This window comes from Rhinatrema bivittatum, chromosome 11 (assembly GCF_901001135.1).
Source record: "Rhinatrema bivittatum chromosome 11, aRhiBiv1.1, whole genome shotgun sequence".
Classification (NCBI taxonomy): Eukaryota; Metazoa; Chordata; class Amphibia; order Gymnophiona; family Rhinatrematidae; genus Rhinatrema; species Rhinatrema bivittatum.
In genome coordinates, this window is record NC_042625.1 from 44,034,802 (window position 1) to 44,052,406 (window position 17,605).

The 17,605-nt window shown below is 50.0% G+C and overlaps 1 protein-coding gene across 2 annotated transcripts in view; it reads left to right on the forward strand.

The window, feature by feature from the left end:
• Positions 1–8,150: 8,150 nt before the first annotated feature.
• Positions 8,151–17,605, forward strand: part of NOC4L (nucleolar complex associated 4 homolog) — a 55,215-nt gene continuing 45,760 nt past the window's right edge. The window contains exons 1-4 of one of the 2 annotated variants that reach the window (XM_029619460.1): positions 8,151–8,445; positions 8,763–8,886; positions 10,656–10,762; positions 11,699–11,806. In XM_029619460.1, the coding sequence (XP_029475320.1) occupies positions 8,368–8,445; positions 8,763–8,886; positions 10,656–10,762; positions 11,699–11,806 (417 nt within the window). In that variant the 5' untranslated portion in view covers positions 8,151–8,367. The remainder of the gene's footprint in view (positions 8,446–8,762; positions 8,887–10,655; positions 10,763–11,698; positions 11,807–17,605) is intronic. The other variant, XM_029619459.1, reaches the window with a different exon arrangement.

Consider the following 17,605-nt stretch of genomic DNA (forward strand, 5'->3'; position numbering starts at 1 on the left):
TCATGGGAGGAGAAAAATACTGATTCCTCATCTGAAAGCTTCATGTCTGAGCCATCTCCTCCTGAAGGAAGGAAAAAGTCTCCACCAGAAGACTTGTCCTTCACTAATTTCATAAAAGATATGTTAGACACAATACCTTTCAAATTAGTGTCTGAGCAGGATACACGACAGCAGACTCTAGAAGTCTTACAATTCATAGATCCACCCAAAGAGGTCCTGGCCATTCCTATCCACGAAGTACTTTTAGAATTACAACACAGGCTCTGGGAACACCCATGTTCCGTTCCACCAATTAATAAAAGAGTGGACACTACGTATCTTGTCCAACATGTTCCTGGTTACCAAACGTCACAGTTACCGCATCAATCTGTAGTAGTTGAGTCGGCTCAAAAGAAATCCAAAAGAGTACGACCTCATTCCTCTACTCCACCAGGAAAAGAACATCGATTCCTGGATTCTCTAGGTAGAAAGGTATTCCAAGGAGCCATGCTTAACTCCAGGATAGCGTCTTACCAACTATATATGACACAATATCAAAGGAATCTATGGAAGCAGATGCAGGAACTCACTGACTCCCTACCTCAACAGTACCAGGATGTGGCTCAGGCTATCGTACATAAAGGACTTGAAACTGGAAAGCATGAAGTCCGGGCCGCGCCGCTGGGCCTGGCTAAAAGTCTCTGACCTCAGGCCTGAGGTACAGGATAAGCTGGTGGATTTACCCTGCGTAGGTGACAACCTGTTTGGGTCAAAGGTCCAGGACGCAGTGGCCCAATTAAAAGAACACACGGAGACACTACGCCAACTATCGTCAGTCCCACAAGACTCTTCCTCATCAATGTCTCGCCGTCCACCAAGGAAAGAAACCAGGAAACCTTTCTATAGGCAGAGACGGTATTATCCACCAGCATCCAGGGGTAGATCTTCTCACCCACAGCAAAGATCTCAGCCCATACAGCCTAGAACCGCTAGGCCGCAACCGCCACCGCAGACGGGACCGGCTACAGGTTTTTGAAACCACCAGAGAGCAAAAGCCATCTCCTCAATCCCAAACCGAACTTGCCAGTAGGAGGTCGAGTTTCCTTCTTCTACAACCATTGGTTACAGATAACAACAGACCAATGGGTACTCTCAATAATATCACGAGGTTACCAACTCAATTTCCTCTCAATTCCAAGAGACTCTCCTCCAAAACCTCTTTCGCAAAGCAAAAATCACAGAATTCATTTGCAAGCAGAATTATCCACCCTTCTGAGAGCCAGAGCAATAGAACAGGTGCCCCGGACTCAGCAGGGCAGAGGATTCTACTCCCGCTATTTCCTCATTCCAAAGTAAACAGGAGGCCTACGTCCCATCCTATACCTCAGAAATCTCAACAAATTTCTAAGGAAAGAAAAGTTCAGGATGGTTTCTCTAGGCACCATGCTTCCCCTTATTCAAACGGGGGATTGGCTTTGTTCTCTGGATCTACTAGACGCTTATGCTCACATTCCAATATTCTCTCCTCATCGCAAGTATCTGCGTTTCCTGGTGGGTCAACAGCATTTCCAGTACAGAGTACTACCATTCGGATTTGCCTCAGCTCCCAGAGTGTTCACGAAATGCCTGGCAGTGGTAGCAGCACACTTACACAAGGAAAGTGTACACGTTTTCCCCTACCTAGACGACTGGCTCATCAGAAGTCAATCTCAACAAGGAGCTCTGGCTTCTCTCAGTCGAATGATTACTCTGCTACACTCGATGGGTTTTCTCATCAATTACCAAAAGTCCCATCTTATCCCATCTCACGTACTTCAATTCATCGGAGCAGACTTGAACACCACCCTTTCAAAATGGCAGATGAAATTTAATGTGGATAAGTGCAAGGTGATGCATATAGGGAAAAATAACCCATGCTATAGTTACACAATGTTAAGTTCCGTATTAGGTGCTGCAACCCAAGAAAGAGATCTAGGCGTCATAGTGGATAACACATTGAAATCGTCAGTTCAGTGTGCTGCGGCAGTCAAAAAAGCAAACAGAATGTTGGGAATTATTAGAAAGGGAATGGTGAATAAAACGGAAAATGTCATAATGCCTCTGTATCGCTCCATGGTGAGACTGCACCTTGAATACTGTGTACAATTCTGGTCGCCGCATCTAAAAAAAGATATAATTGCGATGGAGAAGGTACAGAGAAGGGCTACCAAAATGATAAGGGGAATGGAACAGCTCCCCTGTGAGGAAAGACTAAAGAGGTTAGGACTTTCAGCTTGGAGAAGAGATGGATGAGGAGGATTATGATAGAGGTGTTTAAAATCATGAGAGGTCTAGAACGAATAGATGTGAATTGGTTATTTACTCTTTCTGATAATAGAAAGACTAGGGGGCACTCCATGAAATTAGCATGTGGCACATTTAAAACTAATCGGAGAAAGTTCTTTTTTACTCAACGCACAATTAAACTCTGGAATTTTTTTGCCAGAGGATGTGGTTAGTGCAGTTAGTATGGCTGTGTTTAAAAAAGGATTGGATAAGTTCTTGGAGGAGAAGTCCATTACCTGCTATTAATTAAGTTGACTTAAAAAATAGCCACTGCTATTACTAGCAACGGTAACATGGAATAGACTTAGTTTTTGAGTACTTGCCAGGTTCTTATGGCCTGGATTGGCCACTGTTGGAAACAGGATGCTGGGCTTGATGGACCCTTGGTCTGACCCAGTATGGCATGCTCTTATGTTCTTAATTAAAATGGCAGTCAGTCAAGAAAAATAAACTTAAAAAGCTACCTTTACTTACCCCCTCCAGCAGCTCTCCTACTCCCCTTCCCTGCAGGCCGTGGCACACACCAGAAGCAGCAGTAGAAGCTAAGCTCTATACTTATGGTCCTCTTCCTTAGTGCCCATGTCTCTCACACACACACCATACCAGTCATGCCCCCATGACCAGTTTCTGTCTCTCACACACCAATCATCTCCCAAACAGTCTTTGGCACACACACACCAGTCACCTTCCTGAACAGTTTCTCTCATGCCATACACACACACACAGGCTTCCCACTCCCGTGTTCTACTTACATATATGGGCTTCTCACTCTCATAATCACTTTCTCTGTCTCTCTCTCTCACACACACACACACACACTCACTCACCAGTCTCTCACTCCCATGCTTGTTCTCTCCACATGCACAGGCTTCTCATTCCCATAATCACTTTCTTTCTCTCTCTCTCACACACACACACACACACACACTCACCAGTCTCTCACTCCCATGCTTGTTCTCTCCACATGCACAGGCTTCTCATTCCCATAATCACTTTCTTTCTCTCTCTCTCACACACACACACACACACACACTCACCAGTCTCTCACTCCCATGTTCTCTTTCAGATATACAGGCTTCTCCCTCCCATGATGTGTGTCACACACACTCAGGTTTCTCACTCCCATGCTCACTCTTCACGTGCACAGGCTTCTCATTCTTTAAAGGATACTAATGATGCATTAGAATTAGGGCATCCCGACAGTGAGGTTCCAATAATTAGAAAAGTAGTCCAAATGCCTGTAACTAAAAACTCACCTGAGCTAAAAAATTCTAACTTATCCCTATCAATTAAAAAGCAGAATGAAAATACAAACAAAAAACAAACTTTGAAATGTTTGTATGCTAATGCCAGAAGTCTAAGAAGTAAGATGGGAGAATTAGAATGTATAGCAGTAAATGATGACATAGACTTAATTGGCATCTCAGAAACATGGTGGAAAGAGGATAACCAATGGGACAGTGCTATACCGGGGTACAAATTATATCGCAATGACAGAATTTGAAAAGAAGTTGGCTGTAGAGGCAAAAACTCACAGTAAAAACTTTTTAAAATATATCCGAAGCAGAAAGCCTGTGAGGGAGTCAGTTGGACCGTTAGATGATCGAGGGGTTAAAGGGGCACTTAGAGAAGATAAGGCCATCGCGGAAAGATTAAATGATTTCTTTGCTTCGGTGTTTACTGAAGAGGATGTTGGGGAGGTACCCGTAATGGAGAAGGTTTTCATGGGTAATGATTCAGATGGACTGAATCAAATCACGGTGAACCTAGAAGATGTGGTAGGCCTGATTGACAAACTGAAGAGTAGTAAATCACCTAGACCGGATGGTATACACCCCAGAGTTCTGAAGGAACTAAAAAATGAAATTTCAGACCTATTAGTAAAAATTTGTAACTTATCATTAAAATCATCCATTGTACCTGAAGACTGGAGGATTGTTGAGACTATCCGATTCCGGAAGTGGATCCTTAGGCCGACCGGCCAGGGATGGCGGCCGGGAGGCAGAACACACACTGGGCAGACGAGACTTCACCTGGAAACCCGTAACCCCTCCAGAGGAGCTGTAAGGGCCCGGGTCGCTAGGGCTTAGGAGTCTTCACCCTGGAAGTCCACGGTCCCCCCAGGAGGAGCCCGTAGGGACCCGGACCGCTGGGACTTAGGCGGAGTAGAGGTGAAACCCAGACGGTGTACGAACCGGAATCAGGACGGGCAGCAACAGGCGGAGTCAGGATCTCGGACCGGAGTCAAGACTGATGGCAGGCAGACGGAGTCGGAGTCACAGGCTGGGGTCGAGGCAGGCGGCAGGCAAGCAGAGACGGAGGCACAGGCTGAGGTCGAGGCAGGCGGCAGGCAAGCGGAGACGGAGGCACAGGCTGAGGTCGAGGCAGGAGGCAGGCAAACGGAGTCGAGTCACAAGCAGGGGTCAAGGCAGGCGGCTGGCAAGCAGGAGACACGGTCAGGCAAACAGGATTCAAAGCAGGAAAGCACGGCCAGGCAGGCAGGATACCAAGCAGGCAGACTGGAACCGGGAACCGAGGTTCAGAACGGCAACTAGCACTTCAATGAAGTGACCTCGTTGCAAGGCAAGGTCTGAGTTCCCGGGTCCCTGTTAAATACCCTTACCGGCGTCTGACGTCATCAGGGGGGCGGATCCAGACATCCGGGGCTGAGGGTAGAAAACCCCGGTCCTCGCGCGCGTGCCAGTCCAGGGGGCGGAGTCTTCGGCGGCGTCTCCCTCGTGGAGACGCCGCTGCCACGCGGCCTGCGAGGCCCAAACCCCGGCGGTCTTCAGCCGCTGCCACGCGGCTCGGGAGAGCTGGGACCCGGCGAAACGCGGCGCTTCAGAGGGAGGTAAGGGCCCGGTCACTGCCCCAGTGACCGGAATCGCAACAAGGATAGCAAATGTAACCCCAATATTTAAAAAGGGCTCCAGGGGCGATCCGGGAATCTACAGACTGGTTAGCCTGACTTCAGTGCCAGGAAAAATAGTGGAAAGTGTTCTAAACATCAAAATCACAGAACATATAGAAAGACATGGTTTAATGGAACAAAGTCAGTATGGGTTTACCCAGGGCAAGTCTTGCCTCACAAATCTGCTTCACTTTTTGAAGGAGTTAATAAACATGTGGATAAAGGTGAACCGGTAGATATAGTATACTTGGATTTTCAGAAGGCGATTGACAAAGTTCCTCATGAGAGGCTTCTAGGAAAAGTAAAAAGTCATGGGATAGGTGGCGATGTCCTTTCGTGGATTGCAAACTGGCTAAAAGACAGGAAGCAGAGAGTAGGATTAAATGGGCAATTTTCTCAGTGGAAGGGAGTGGACAGTGGAGTGCCTCAGGGATCTGTATTGGGACCCTTACTTTTCAATATATTTATAAATGATCTGGAAAGAAATACGACGAGTGAGATAATCAAATTTGCAGATGACACAAAATTGTTCAGAGTAGTTAAATCACAAGCAGATTGTGATAAATTGCAGGAAGAACTTGTGAGACTGGAAAATTGGGCATCCAAATGGCAGATGAAATTTAATGTGGATAAGTGCAAGGTGATGCATATAGGGAAAAATAACCCATGCTATAATTACACAATGTTGGGTTCCATATTAGGTGCTACAACCCAAGAAAGAGATCTAGGTGTCATAGTGGATAACACATTGAAATCGTCGGTACAGTGTGCTGCGGCAGTCAAAAAAGCAAACAGAATGTTGGGAATTATTAGAAAGGGAATGGTGAATAAAACGGAAAATGTCATAATGCCTCTGTATCGCTCCATGGTGAGACCGCACCTTGAATACTGTGTACAATTCTGGTCGCCGCATCTCAAAAAAGGTATAATTGCGATGGAGAAGGTACAGAGAAGGGCTGCCAAAATGATAAGGGGAATGGAACAACTCTCCTATGAGGAAAGACTAAAGAGGTTAGGACTTTTCAGCTTGGAGAAGAGACGACTGAGGGGGGATATGATAGACGTGTTTAAAATCATGAGAGGTCTAGAACAGGTAGATGTGAATCGGTTATTTACTCTTTCGGATAGTAGAAAGACTAGGGGGCACTCCATGAAGTTAGCATGGGGCACATTTAAAACTAATCGGAGAAAGTTCTTTTTTACTCAACGCACAATTAGACTCTGGAATTTGTTGCCGGAGGATGTGGTTAGTGCAGTTAATATAGCTGTGTTTAAAAAAGGATTGGATAAGTTCTTGGAGAAGTCCATTACCTGCTATTAAGTTCACTTAGAGAATAGCCACTGCCATTAGCAATGGTTACATGGAATAGACTTAGTTTTTGGGTACTTGCCAGGTTCTTATGGCCTGGATTGGCCACTGTTGGAAACAGGATGCTGGGCTTGATGGACCCTTGGTCTGACCCAGTATGGCATTTTCTTATGTTCCCATAATCACTTTCTCTCTGTTACACACCCACCAGACTCTCATTTCCATGCTCACTCTCCACATGCACAGGCTTCTCATTCCCTGAATCACATTCTCTCACATTCACACACACCAGTCTTTTTCTCTCACACACCGTCACCTTACCAAGCAGTCTCTCTCTCTCATGCATGCACACTCACCCAGGTTTCTCACTCCCATGCTTTTTTTAACCCCCACAACACCAGGCTTCTTACGCCCATGCTTTCCCACATACCCAGACTTCTCACTTCCATGCTTTTTCTCTCTCTCACACACAAACACACACATCATCACCTCCCTGACTAATGTCTCACACTCTCACATACACATCAGTCATCTCCCTGAGCAATCACTTTCATTGTCTCTCACATACACACACACATCAGCTCTCTGACCAGTCAATCACACACAGGCTGGCTGGCTGCTTCTCTCTCTTTCTCTCACTCACTTCCTCTCCCCTCCCCGGGAGCACAAATGGGAGCTGCAGCAGCCCCCGCAGGCCAAGAAAGAAGAATCCCATCGGCCGCGGGAGGCTCATGCTGCTGACTCCTTTCTCGATTACCGGCTGCTTCAATTGCTCGGGGACCGATGCTGCAGCCGCCGCTGCTACTTTATCACGCGGCTCGGCTCTGTCTCCTTCCCGCGCACCGCGTATCACTTCCTGTTCCGGGTCACGGGAGGCAGGCGCGGGAAGAAGAAAAGGCCAGCCGCAGGTGCCACAGCTTCTTCTAGCACCGCTGCCGTTCCCACTGAGCTTGAACGTGCTGACAGCCCGGTGGCAACGGCAGCGGGAGAGACCGGGAGTGCGCGACACACCTGCCGGTGCTTGGCAGCGCCGCAGACCGGCAAAAAACTCCCACGGCCCGGTCCCGGTCCGCGGACTGGTGGTTGGGGACCCCTGGGCTAGAGCACAGGCTCCCCTAAGTAAATTGAATTACCATTACTATAAATCTCTCATAACAAAACAACAACAAAAAAAAGACGATCTGCCAGTTTTCAACAACACTTACATCTGGGCTTAAAATACTAATTTCTTTTTTTATTTAAATAGCCTTTTGGCGCCCCCTTAGACCCGGCGCTACGCCACTGTAAAAATCAAAGCTAAATCATGAGACAACAGAACAATGAAAAAGCTAAACTGAAATCCGGAGGAATTTAGGAGGCAATTCGCTACTCCAGGGCTGCTCAAACCTGCCCTGGGGCCCCCACAACCAGTCGGGTTTTCAGGATCTCCACCGTGAACTTGCATGGCATCAACTAGCGCAACCTAGGTTATGGACATCCCAGGACAGACTTCGGAAGACGAGATGCTGTTCTGGCTTCATAATAACCCAAATTCCCCCCTTTAACACTGCGCGTCTTACTTACGCAGGGAGGCTGGCGGATGGGTGTTTGGAGCGGCGCGGGCACCGGCTGCGTGCAGTGTGCCCTCCGGCCGCGGGCGGCGCTGGTTCTCTGGCCCGCCAGTCAGCCGGTTTCTCGCTCCTTGGGCATGCGCGCTGGATGGGACCGGAAGATGGCGGGCATCGAGGAGAGCGGCGCCGCTTCTGCGGTAGCCCGGAGCCTGGAGTTGGTGCTAAAAAGTCGCGGGAATGCTAACGTCGTCTTCGACGTCCTGGAGTACCTGGAGGTGAGGGACTGAAAGCGGATGCTCTTCTGGTCTATTACTGCCGCTACACGCTTCTTACCGTGTGGGTGCTCTCGTCCTTCCCCACCATTACCGCAGGTACACGCTTTTTACCGCGTGGGTATGTCCCCTCTTCCCACCATTACCGCGGTGCTCTTCCTTTCTTTATCGCCGCTTTGCATTTTTTACCGTGTGGGTGCCCCCTCCCCTCCACCATTATTGCCGGTACTCATCCTGTACTGCCCCGGCAACCCGGGCGTGCGCTGCTTTAGCTTGGCACCTGGGTCCACGGGCGGGAATGCTGGGGACCTGGGTCAGCAGCGCCTACGTTTGTGGGAGAGGCCCAGGTATAGTTTTCTGGGGACTTGTATCCTGGGGTACTTGATGCAGAACTATATTTTCTCTCTTTTATAAAGTCTGAGAAGGAAGATGAGATCCTTTCTGCTGTTCGAGCATGCAACAGATTGTTTGGCACCTTGCTGGAAAAAGGGGAGCTTTTCGTTGGCAAGTTACCTGAAGAAAATGAGCCGATGATCGCAGGTAGGAAAGGAAGAGGAGTAAAATACGTCCCTCTGAAGATCAATATTATTTCTTCTTCTTTGTAGTGAAAGCAACGAATAAGTAGTGTCTAGACTAACTAGTACAGTTTTTTAATGCAATGCTTTTTGGCTCATGTATTTGTAAAGTGGTTGTGGATAGCTTGCACAGGGCATAATATCATTAGTCTACTTGTGAGGTACAGTCATGCACCAGGGATCAACAGCTGGTTGTGCCAATATACCAATACCATGGAGAAGAGTCGGCTGAGGGGGGGATATGATAGAGGTCTTTAAGATCATGAGAGGTCTTGAACGAGTAGATGTGAATTGGTTATTTACACTTTCGAATAATAGAAGGACTAGGGGGCATTCCATGAAATTAGCAAGTACACATTTAAGACTAATCTGAGAAAAAAAATTTTCACTCAACGCACAATAAAGCTCTGGAATTTGTTGCCAGAGGATGTGGTTAGTGCAGTTAGTGTAGCTGGGTTCAAAAAAAGGTTTGGATAAGTTCTTGGAGGAGAAGTCCATTAACTGCTATTAATCAAGTTTACTTACAGGCCGATTCAGTAAAGTCCGCGGGAGAGCAGACGAACGCTCGCTCTCCCGGCGCGCACACCGGCCACTCGCTGGTGCATGCGATTCAGTATGCAAATTAGGTGGTGCGGTAGAAACGGGCAAAAGGAGGCGCTAGGGACACTAGCGTGTTCCTAGCGCCTCCTTTAGCCCGGAGCGGTGGCTGTCAGTGGGTTTGAAAGCTGATGCTCAATTTTGCCGGTGTCTGTTCTCGAGCCCGCTGACAGCCACTGGCTCGGAAACCGGACGCCGGCAAAATTGAGCGTCCGGTTTTCGGCCCGACAGCCGCCGGCTCATTGAAAAATTTTTTTTCTTTTTTTTAACTTTTTTTACACTTTGGGACCTCCGACTTAATATCACCATGATATTAAGTCGAAGGGTGCACAGAAAAGCAGTTTTTACTGCTTTTCTATGCACTTTCCCGGTGCCAGCAGAAACTAGCACCTACCTTTTGGGTAGGCGCTAATTTCTTAAAGTAAAATGTGCGGCTTGGCTGCACATTTTTCTTACTGTATCATGCGAGTATGACTAATAGGGCCATCAACATGCATTTGCCGACTTTTCTCCATGGCATTTGCATGTTGAGGGCGCTATTAAGTGCCACGGGTTGAATGCGCGTTTTCCTCCCCTTACTGAATAAGGGGTAAGGGAAAACGTGCATCCAAGGGCAGGTTAACTGTATCGGCCTGTTAGGGAATAGCCACTGCTATTAATTGCATTAGTAGCATGGGATCTTCTTGGTGTTTGGGTAATTGCCAGGTTCTTGTGGCCTGGTTTGGCCTCTGTTGGAAACATGATGCTGGGATTGATGGACCCTTGGTCTGACCCAGCATGGCAATTTCTTATGTTCTTATATGCTGCTACAGAAGTTCCTCTTTGTTATGCAGCGTTTCAGTAGCAATAGGGATCCTAGAGAAAGCTGAATTCCTTGTGGGTTTGATATCTTTTAGTGGGTCAACAACTAGGTTATGTAAGAATGTTAGAAATAGGCTTTCAAGGCTGCAATGACAGGATCAAGAAAGGAAATATGTATATGTGTATATATATGTATACACTCCCAAAGTTCTGTAATGAGTATCGTGGCCTTAAATGAATTCCCTTTTTTATAATACACCACTGTGTTTTGGTTAAATTGCTTTTGCATTAGATGTACTAGAAACTACAGTAAGTTAATGTTCTTCCCTGTTGCAGCCAACTACACTGCAGAAGATCAGTACAAAATGTGGATGAGGCATCGCTATAACAGCTGTGTCTGCTGCTTGTTGGGACTGATGGCTCATGAATCATTCCAGGTGAAGGTAAGGTCTAAGAGCATTACTTTTCATGCCTTTTCTTTCCACATAAACAACATGAATTAATTTTTGTTAATAATATTTTAGTCTAGTCATTGCAGTGACTATACTTAGCCAGAGGCCATGCACCAAGGCTCCATCTGGAACTCGGCACTCGGTCACTAGGCATTGACCATGATGCCCTCCTCCCAGGGGCTATGAACACTGCTGCCACGCTCATGGCTATCCTAGGAAAAGGAAGATCTGATCCAGAAATTAAATCCAGGTCCCCTCACATGGTAGTGCCACCGAGTCTCCAAGTTGATCCATTCAGTTATTCTTGAATTCCCCTGAGGTCTTTTTTGTTAAATTATAATTTGCCTTCAGAATAGGAGAATCTTATAAATGTTTTAAGACAAGTAACCAGATCAGTAAAACTATTGTAGTGCTGCAGTATTAATCTTTATGCAACACTTTACGATATTACAAAGGTCAGCAGCCAAACAGTATTCACAACCAGCTTGTTATACTAGTGTGTACACCTGCTGGATTTATATTAAATATCACAGATATTTCATTCTGTCTGAAATGCACATGTGTGTGTGTGATTTGTTTTTGAAAGTTCCTCCTCCTTACGCATACCCTTATTGTTATGAATCTTAAGTAAATAAGGGACTTGGTGTGCATATCTTTACCAGAACCTCATGCAGACAGACGGATACATTATATACAACAAGGACAGCTAGGATCTTAGTAATGAAAAATAAAATATCAGGACAAATAAGAAAAGTACCCTGGGAAATACGATCTGATGAGATATAGCAGAGCCATGAAATGGCTTGCTGATTATTTTAAGAAATCAAACCAGTATCACTGCAGAGACACATTTGGCATTTACCAATCCCCAGACCCATGGATGGTTTTGCTTTTGAAAATCTCCCTTGTTTTTGCTTCTATTTTTAGGAGTCTGCGATGTGTACCCTCATGAAGTTTGTCAGCTTGGAAGGGAAATATCCCTTGGTTAAAGTGAATTGGGAGGAAAACTACAACTTTCCCCGGGAGCTTTTGAAGGTTAGATGTTAATGCTGTGACCTTTATATCATTTTCCTTTGGTGAGCGCTTGGGGGAAAATGCGTTCATCAAAATTTTAATTTCAGGGAGAGTATTATGCTGGGGCTAGAAAAGATGACGTATGCAGACAGAGCAACACTGGTGCATTTTGGAAGAATTTAACTGTATGTAAGTTAGTACAACATGCATCTTTCGTTAGTCCAGTGGTCTCCCCATTATGATCTTTCTGTGCTTTGTTTTTTCAGGTGTCTTAGTGAAAGCCCTTTTCCCTGTACGTACCAGGATCAGTCCAGACACCTGGGTTGTGACTCCGCACCAGCAGATGGAGACAGAGCAAAACTTGTCGGGCACCCCTACATATAGTAAGGCGCCACCCACAGCTCGTCAGTCTTACTCTGTCTCCAGCAGATGGGGCAGGTCCACCCACAGTCTCTGGTGATCCTGGTTAGTGGTTAGCTAGTCAGGGGAGTTAAAAGAAAAAAAAAAAAATTTAATTTAATCCTTTAGGAGAGAGGTGTTTATTTTAGGTGAGAGGTGTTTATTTTAGTGTTCAGCTCGGGGTCCTGGAAGCCTCCCAGGGGGGTCGCGAGGTTCTGAGGGGACCACCCCCCCTGGTTGAGGCCGCTGCTGGGGTTGAGGACCCGGCCTATCTGACAGCAGCGTCGGGGGTGACACTGGGGAGCCCGGTTCACTCACCCCCGCTGAAGAAGAAGAAGGATCAGGACCAGGGCCAGCGGCAGGTTGTAAAAAAAAACAAAAAAACTGTGTTAGTTTTATTTTCTTGTGCGGCGGCCCGTCCTCACTCGGAGTTCGTCGGGGGGGGGGACGGGACGCCGTTGTTCTTTGTGTTCGCCGCCTATTTTCGCCGTTTTTTGTTTGAAATTCATTTGCTTTCTCCCGGCCGCGGGCGGTAGCAGGCAGGAGCATGCCGCGAGGGGCCTCTTGCCGCGCGTGCGGCTCGGCGCGCTCGCGAGTCTCGCGATCGGGCATCTGTTCTCATTGTGTTTCGGGCGGTGAGGGACCGTCCGAGGGCGGTCGGGGGGCCTGACCCCGGCCGCCGCGATCGCCGCTGTGCGATTCAGCGGCCGCAGGTGACAGTGCTGCTCCGTTCCCGCTGAGCGCGGGAACGGCGGCCATCTTGGCATCGGTCCGCGATGCCGCGAGGAAAGCTGCGGGAGAGGCCATTTTGCCTCCCGCGCTTTCTCCACAGCAGCGAGCCCCCGGGGGGGCCAGATTCGCCGGACTGTCAGAGCCAGGAGGAGGCTCCACGGATTCCGAGGCCTCCTTTTTCTTCACGTTTTGCAGGCTTGCTGCATTAAATCTTAAAGTATAAGAAGTCTAGGGTGAAGAGGAGAAGACATGAGAGCTCTGACAGACCGTTGGAGCCACGGAAGAAGCGGGCGGGGGAGGGCCCTCGGAGGCCCGCGGACCCGCCCAGAGGGCGCCAGCCGCTGCGGGGGGTCCCTCAGGACACCGATTCTGATTCGTCCTCAGCAGCGGAGCAGGAACCGGACGGGAAGGCCCCCGGAGGCTCTGGAGCTCCCGTCGGTGAAGAGGTGGCGCATCCAGGGAACGCCAAAGGAGCGCCAGCTATGGAAGGGGACGATCCGAAAGTGGTTCGCTTGTTTAGGAAAGAGGAGCTGGCGCCACTGATCCTGGCTATCCTGCAGGAAGTAGGAGTGGATGCCCCGCCGGTGGGCTCTAAACCAGATGCCAAAATGGATCCGGTGCTGCTGGGCCTCACTGGACCGGCGGTGGGTTTTTTCCATTCCACTTCTCGGCGACCGACATCCTGTTCCGGGAATGGGATACCCCGGACTTGGGCCTGAAGGTGAGTAAGGCTATGGACAAGCTCTACCCGTTGCCAGAGGACGCGCTGGAACTCCTTCGATTTCCCAGGGTGGATGCAGCGGTATCTGCTGTGACAAAACGATCCACAATTCCGGTCACGGGGGCCACGGCCCTTCGAGACATACAGGATAGGAAGCTGGAGGTACAGCTTACGAAGGTGTTTTGAGGCGTCGGCCCTGGGAGTCCACGCGGCTATTTGCAGTAACTTTGCGTTGAGAGCGGGTTTGCGCGGGGCTCAGGTGCTTCAGGCCAATGCTGGCCTATCGGGAGAAGAGTCGGTGCAGGCGGATCCTCTAGTGGCGGTGATCGCGTATAGTGCAGATGCAATGCATGACCTTCTGCGGACGTCGGCCAGGGCCATGGTCTCGGCGGTGTCAGCGCGCCGTCTTCGCGGGCTCAGAAATTGGGCAGCGGATGGGTCCTCGGAGGCTCATCTGGGCTCCCTTCCATTCAAAGGGAAGTTGCTGTTCGGTAAGGAATTGGACGACTTGATGCAGTCGCTCGGTGAGAACGGGGTTTTCAAGCTGCCTGGGGACAGGCACCGAAATCGGATGTTTTTCTCCAGTAGGGCCCGGTTCAAGGGGCCAAGAAAGTCACGACCGCAGAGATCGTCGGGGCCCTCGTACCGGGCCAGCTCGGGATCCTCGAGGCCTCCGACATGGTCTCAGTCCTTTCGTAGGAGAAAGTTTGGGAGGCGAGACGGTCCCTCGGCGGGGTCGGGTCCAAAGCCTCCCAAATGAGATGCGGACGGTCCATTCCCTACAGCCGGCGCCATTAGCCTTGGCAGTTCCAAACGTAGGGGCCAGGCCGGAGTGTTTTTACGGGGAATGGACCAGAATAACTACGGACCAATGGGTCCTCAACGTGATAAGACACGGCTACGCTTTAGATTGGCACGTATCCCTGTGGACAAGTTTTTGATCTCGCCTTGCAAGGGGCGCAGCAAACAGGCGGCAGTCCAGGATACCCTGTATCTGCTAGAAGGCCTAGGCGCGATAGTGCCCGTACCACAGGGACAACACCGTCGAGGACGGTACTCCATCTACTTCATCGTGCCAAAGAAGGAGGGTACTTTTAGACCCATACTCGACCTGAAAGGGGTCAACCAGTGTCTTCGCATTCCACGCTTCAAAATGGAGACGATTCGGTCGGTGGTCGCAGCGGTGCGCCCGGGCGAATTCCTGGCGTCATTAGACCTCACGGAGGCTTACCTTCATATCGGCATTCAGCCGGCTCATCAGCGGTTTCTGCGCTTCTGTATCCTGAGCAAGCACTATCAGTTCACGGCGCTCCCCTTCGGTCTCGCCACCGCTCCGCGGACGCTTACAAAGGTCATGGTGGTGGTCGCTGCCGCGCTCCGAAGGGAAGGGTTACTGGTACATCCCTACCTAGACGATTGGCTCATCCGAGAAGTCCAATGCCGCCAGACGGTCGACAGGGTCCTGCAACTCTTGCGCTCACTCGGATGGGGGATCAATCTTGCCAAGAGCCGCCTGGTTCCCACCCAGACGCTGCATTACCTAGGAGTACTGTTCGACACGAAGCAGGGCAGGGTATGTCTGTCCCAGGAGCGGGTGTTCAAGCTTCAGGGTCAGGTGCGCCGGTTATTGGCCCTGCGGTGTCCTCAGGTCTGCGATTATCGGATGGTGTTGGGGTCCATGGCGTCCACGCTGGCGATGGTGCCCTGGGCCATCGGCGGTTTTTGCAGTCAGCATTGCTCTCCCGGTGGCGTCCGGTGTCGGAAGACTTTCACCGGCCACTCCCACTCACGGATCAGGCGAGATCCAGTCTACCATGGTGGCTCAACTCCGACAATCTGACGCGTGGGGTATCCCTGCTCACGCCGGCCTGGACGGTAGTCACGACAGATGCCAGCTTATCCGGCTGGGGGGGCTGTTTGCCTGGACCGCTCGGTGCAAGGACAGTGGTCCAAAGCTCCACCACAGTGGTCCATCCGTTGCTTGGAGACCAGAGCGGTTTGATTGGCCCTGCAGGCCTTCCTCCCATTGGTTCGAGGGACGGCGGTCAGAGTGTTGTCGGACAACGCAACCACGGTGGCGTACATCAATCGCCAGGAAGGAACGCGGAGCCGGGCGGTCGCGGAACAGGCGAGTCATCTGATGGTCTGGGCGAAAAGACATCTCAGCGAGATTGCGGCATCCCATATCGCCGGAGTCGACAATGTCCAAGCGGATTACCTCAGCCGCCATCGCTTGGACCCGGGGGAATGGGAGCTGCCGGAGATGGCTTACAACTTGATCTGCAAGAGGTGGGGAACACCACACATGGATCTGATGGCCACTGCTCAGAACGCCAGGGCCCCGAGATTCTTCAGTCGACGAAGAGTAAGGGGAGCCGAGGGGGTGGATGCCCTGGTGCTCCCTTGGCCCACAGACGTACTGCTGTACGTGTTGCCTCCTTGACCACTGCTCGGCAAGGTCCTCAGAAGAATAGAGATGCATCCCGCGGAGGTGATCATGGTGGCACCCGAGTGGCCACGGCGCCCTTGGTTCGCGGACCTCCTGCGGTTGGCGAGAGGGCCTCCCCTCAGACTGCGAGGGGCGGCGGCCCTTCTGCGGCAACGGCCCATTTGTTTGGAGGACGCGGATCAATTCGGTCTCGCGGCCTGGCTTTGGAGAGGAAACGCTTAGGTGTGGGCGATCTTTGAGGATTGGTGTAAACCCAGGAAGGTAGATCCCATACTGCCAGCGGGGCCGGATGTCCTCGCTTTCCTCCAGACGGGTCTTGACAAAGGTCTGTCTAGCAGTACTCTCAAGGTCCAGGTGGCGGCGCTTGGTTGTCTCAGGGGTAAGGTACACGGCGTATCCTTGGCACATCATCCGGATGTGGCACTTTTCCTTCGGGGGGGCTAAGCGTTGCGGCCTCCTCTACGTCATCTTTTTCTTTTTTTCCGTCCTGGAATCTCAATTGGGTTCCTTCGGCGCTGTGTACATCACCTTTTCTTGAGCCCATCAAGCGTTCGCCGCTAAGGGACCTCACTCTTAAGGCGGTATTTCTCGTGGCTATTGCATCGGCGAGACGAGTTTCAGACTTGCAGGCGTTATCCTGTCGGGAGCCATTCCTCCGCTTTTCTGATTCGGGGGTCTCCTTAAGGACGGTTCCCTCCTTCCTCCCAAAGGTGGGGTCAGCTTTTCTTTTGAACCAGTCGGTTGAGCTGCCCGCTTTTCCGGAGGGGGAGCGTTCTGATCCTAACGCCAAATGGTTGAAGAAGCTAGATGTTCGCAGACTTCTGCTCCGTTATCAGGCCGCTTCCTGGGCGGAATCTTCACATGTGTCGCCGCAAGAATTTTGCAGAGCGGCGATCTGGAAGTCTTTGCATACTTTTGCTAGACACTACCGGTTGGATGTTCGGGGCATGGATTCTGGGGGTTTCGGAGAGAGAGTGCTGCGAGCGGGACTCTCTGGTTCCCACCCTCAGTGAAAGTCAGCTCTGGTACATCCCAGGTGTCTGGACTGATCCTGGTACGTACAGGGAAAGGAAAATTAGTTTCTTACCTGATAATTTTCGTTCCTGTAGTACCAAGGATCAGTCCAGGCTCCCACCCTCGTAATCTGTAAGTGTATTGTTTGTTGCTGAGAGTCCGCTCGGTTGCGCTGGTTTTGTTATTATCTGTTGGTTGGACCTCTGGTTCGGGGAGTTTCTGATCCAGCTGGGGGTTCTTTGAGTCGGCCCGGGAGTTTTCGGGCGGTATAGTTAGTTAGTGGAGTTTTTCCATTTTTGCTTTGACATTACGTAAGACTGACGAGCTGTGGGTGGCGCCTTACTATATGTAGGGGTGCCCGACAAGTTTTGCTCTGTCTCCATCTGCTGGTGCGGAGTCACAACCCAGGTGTCTGGACTGATCCTTGGTACTACAGGAACGAAAATTATCAGGTAAGAAACTAATTTTCCTTTTCAAGACAAGAGCTTGTCTATCCCTTATAAGT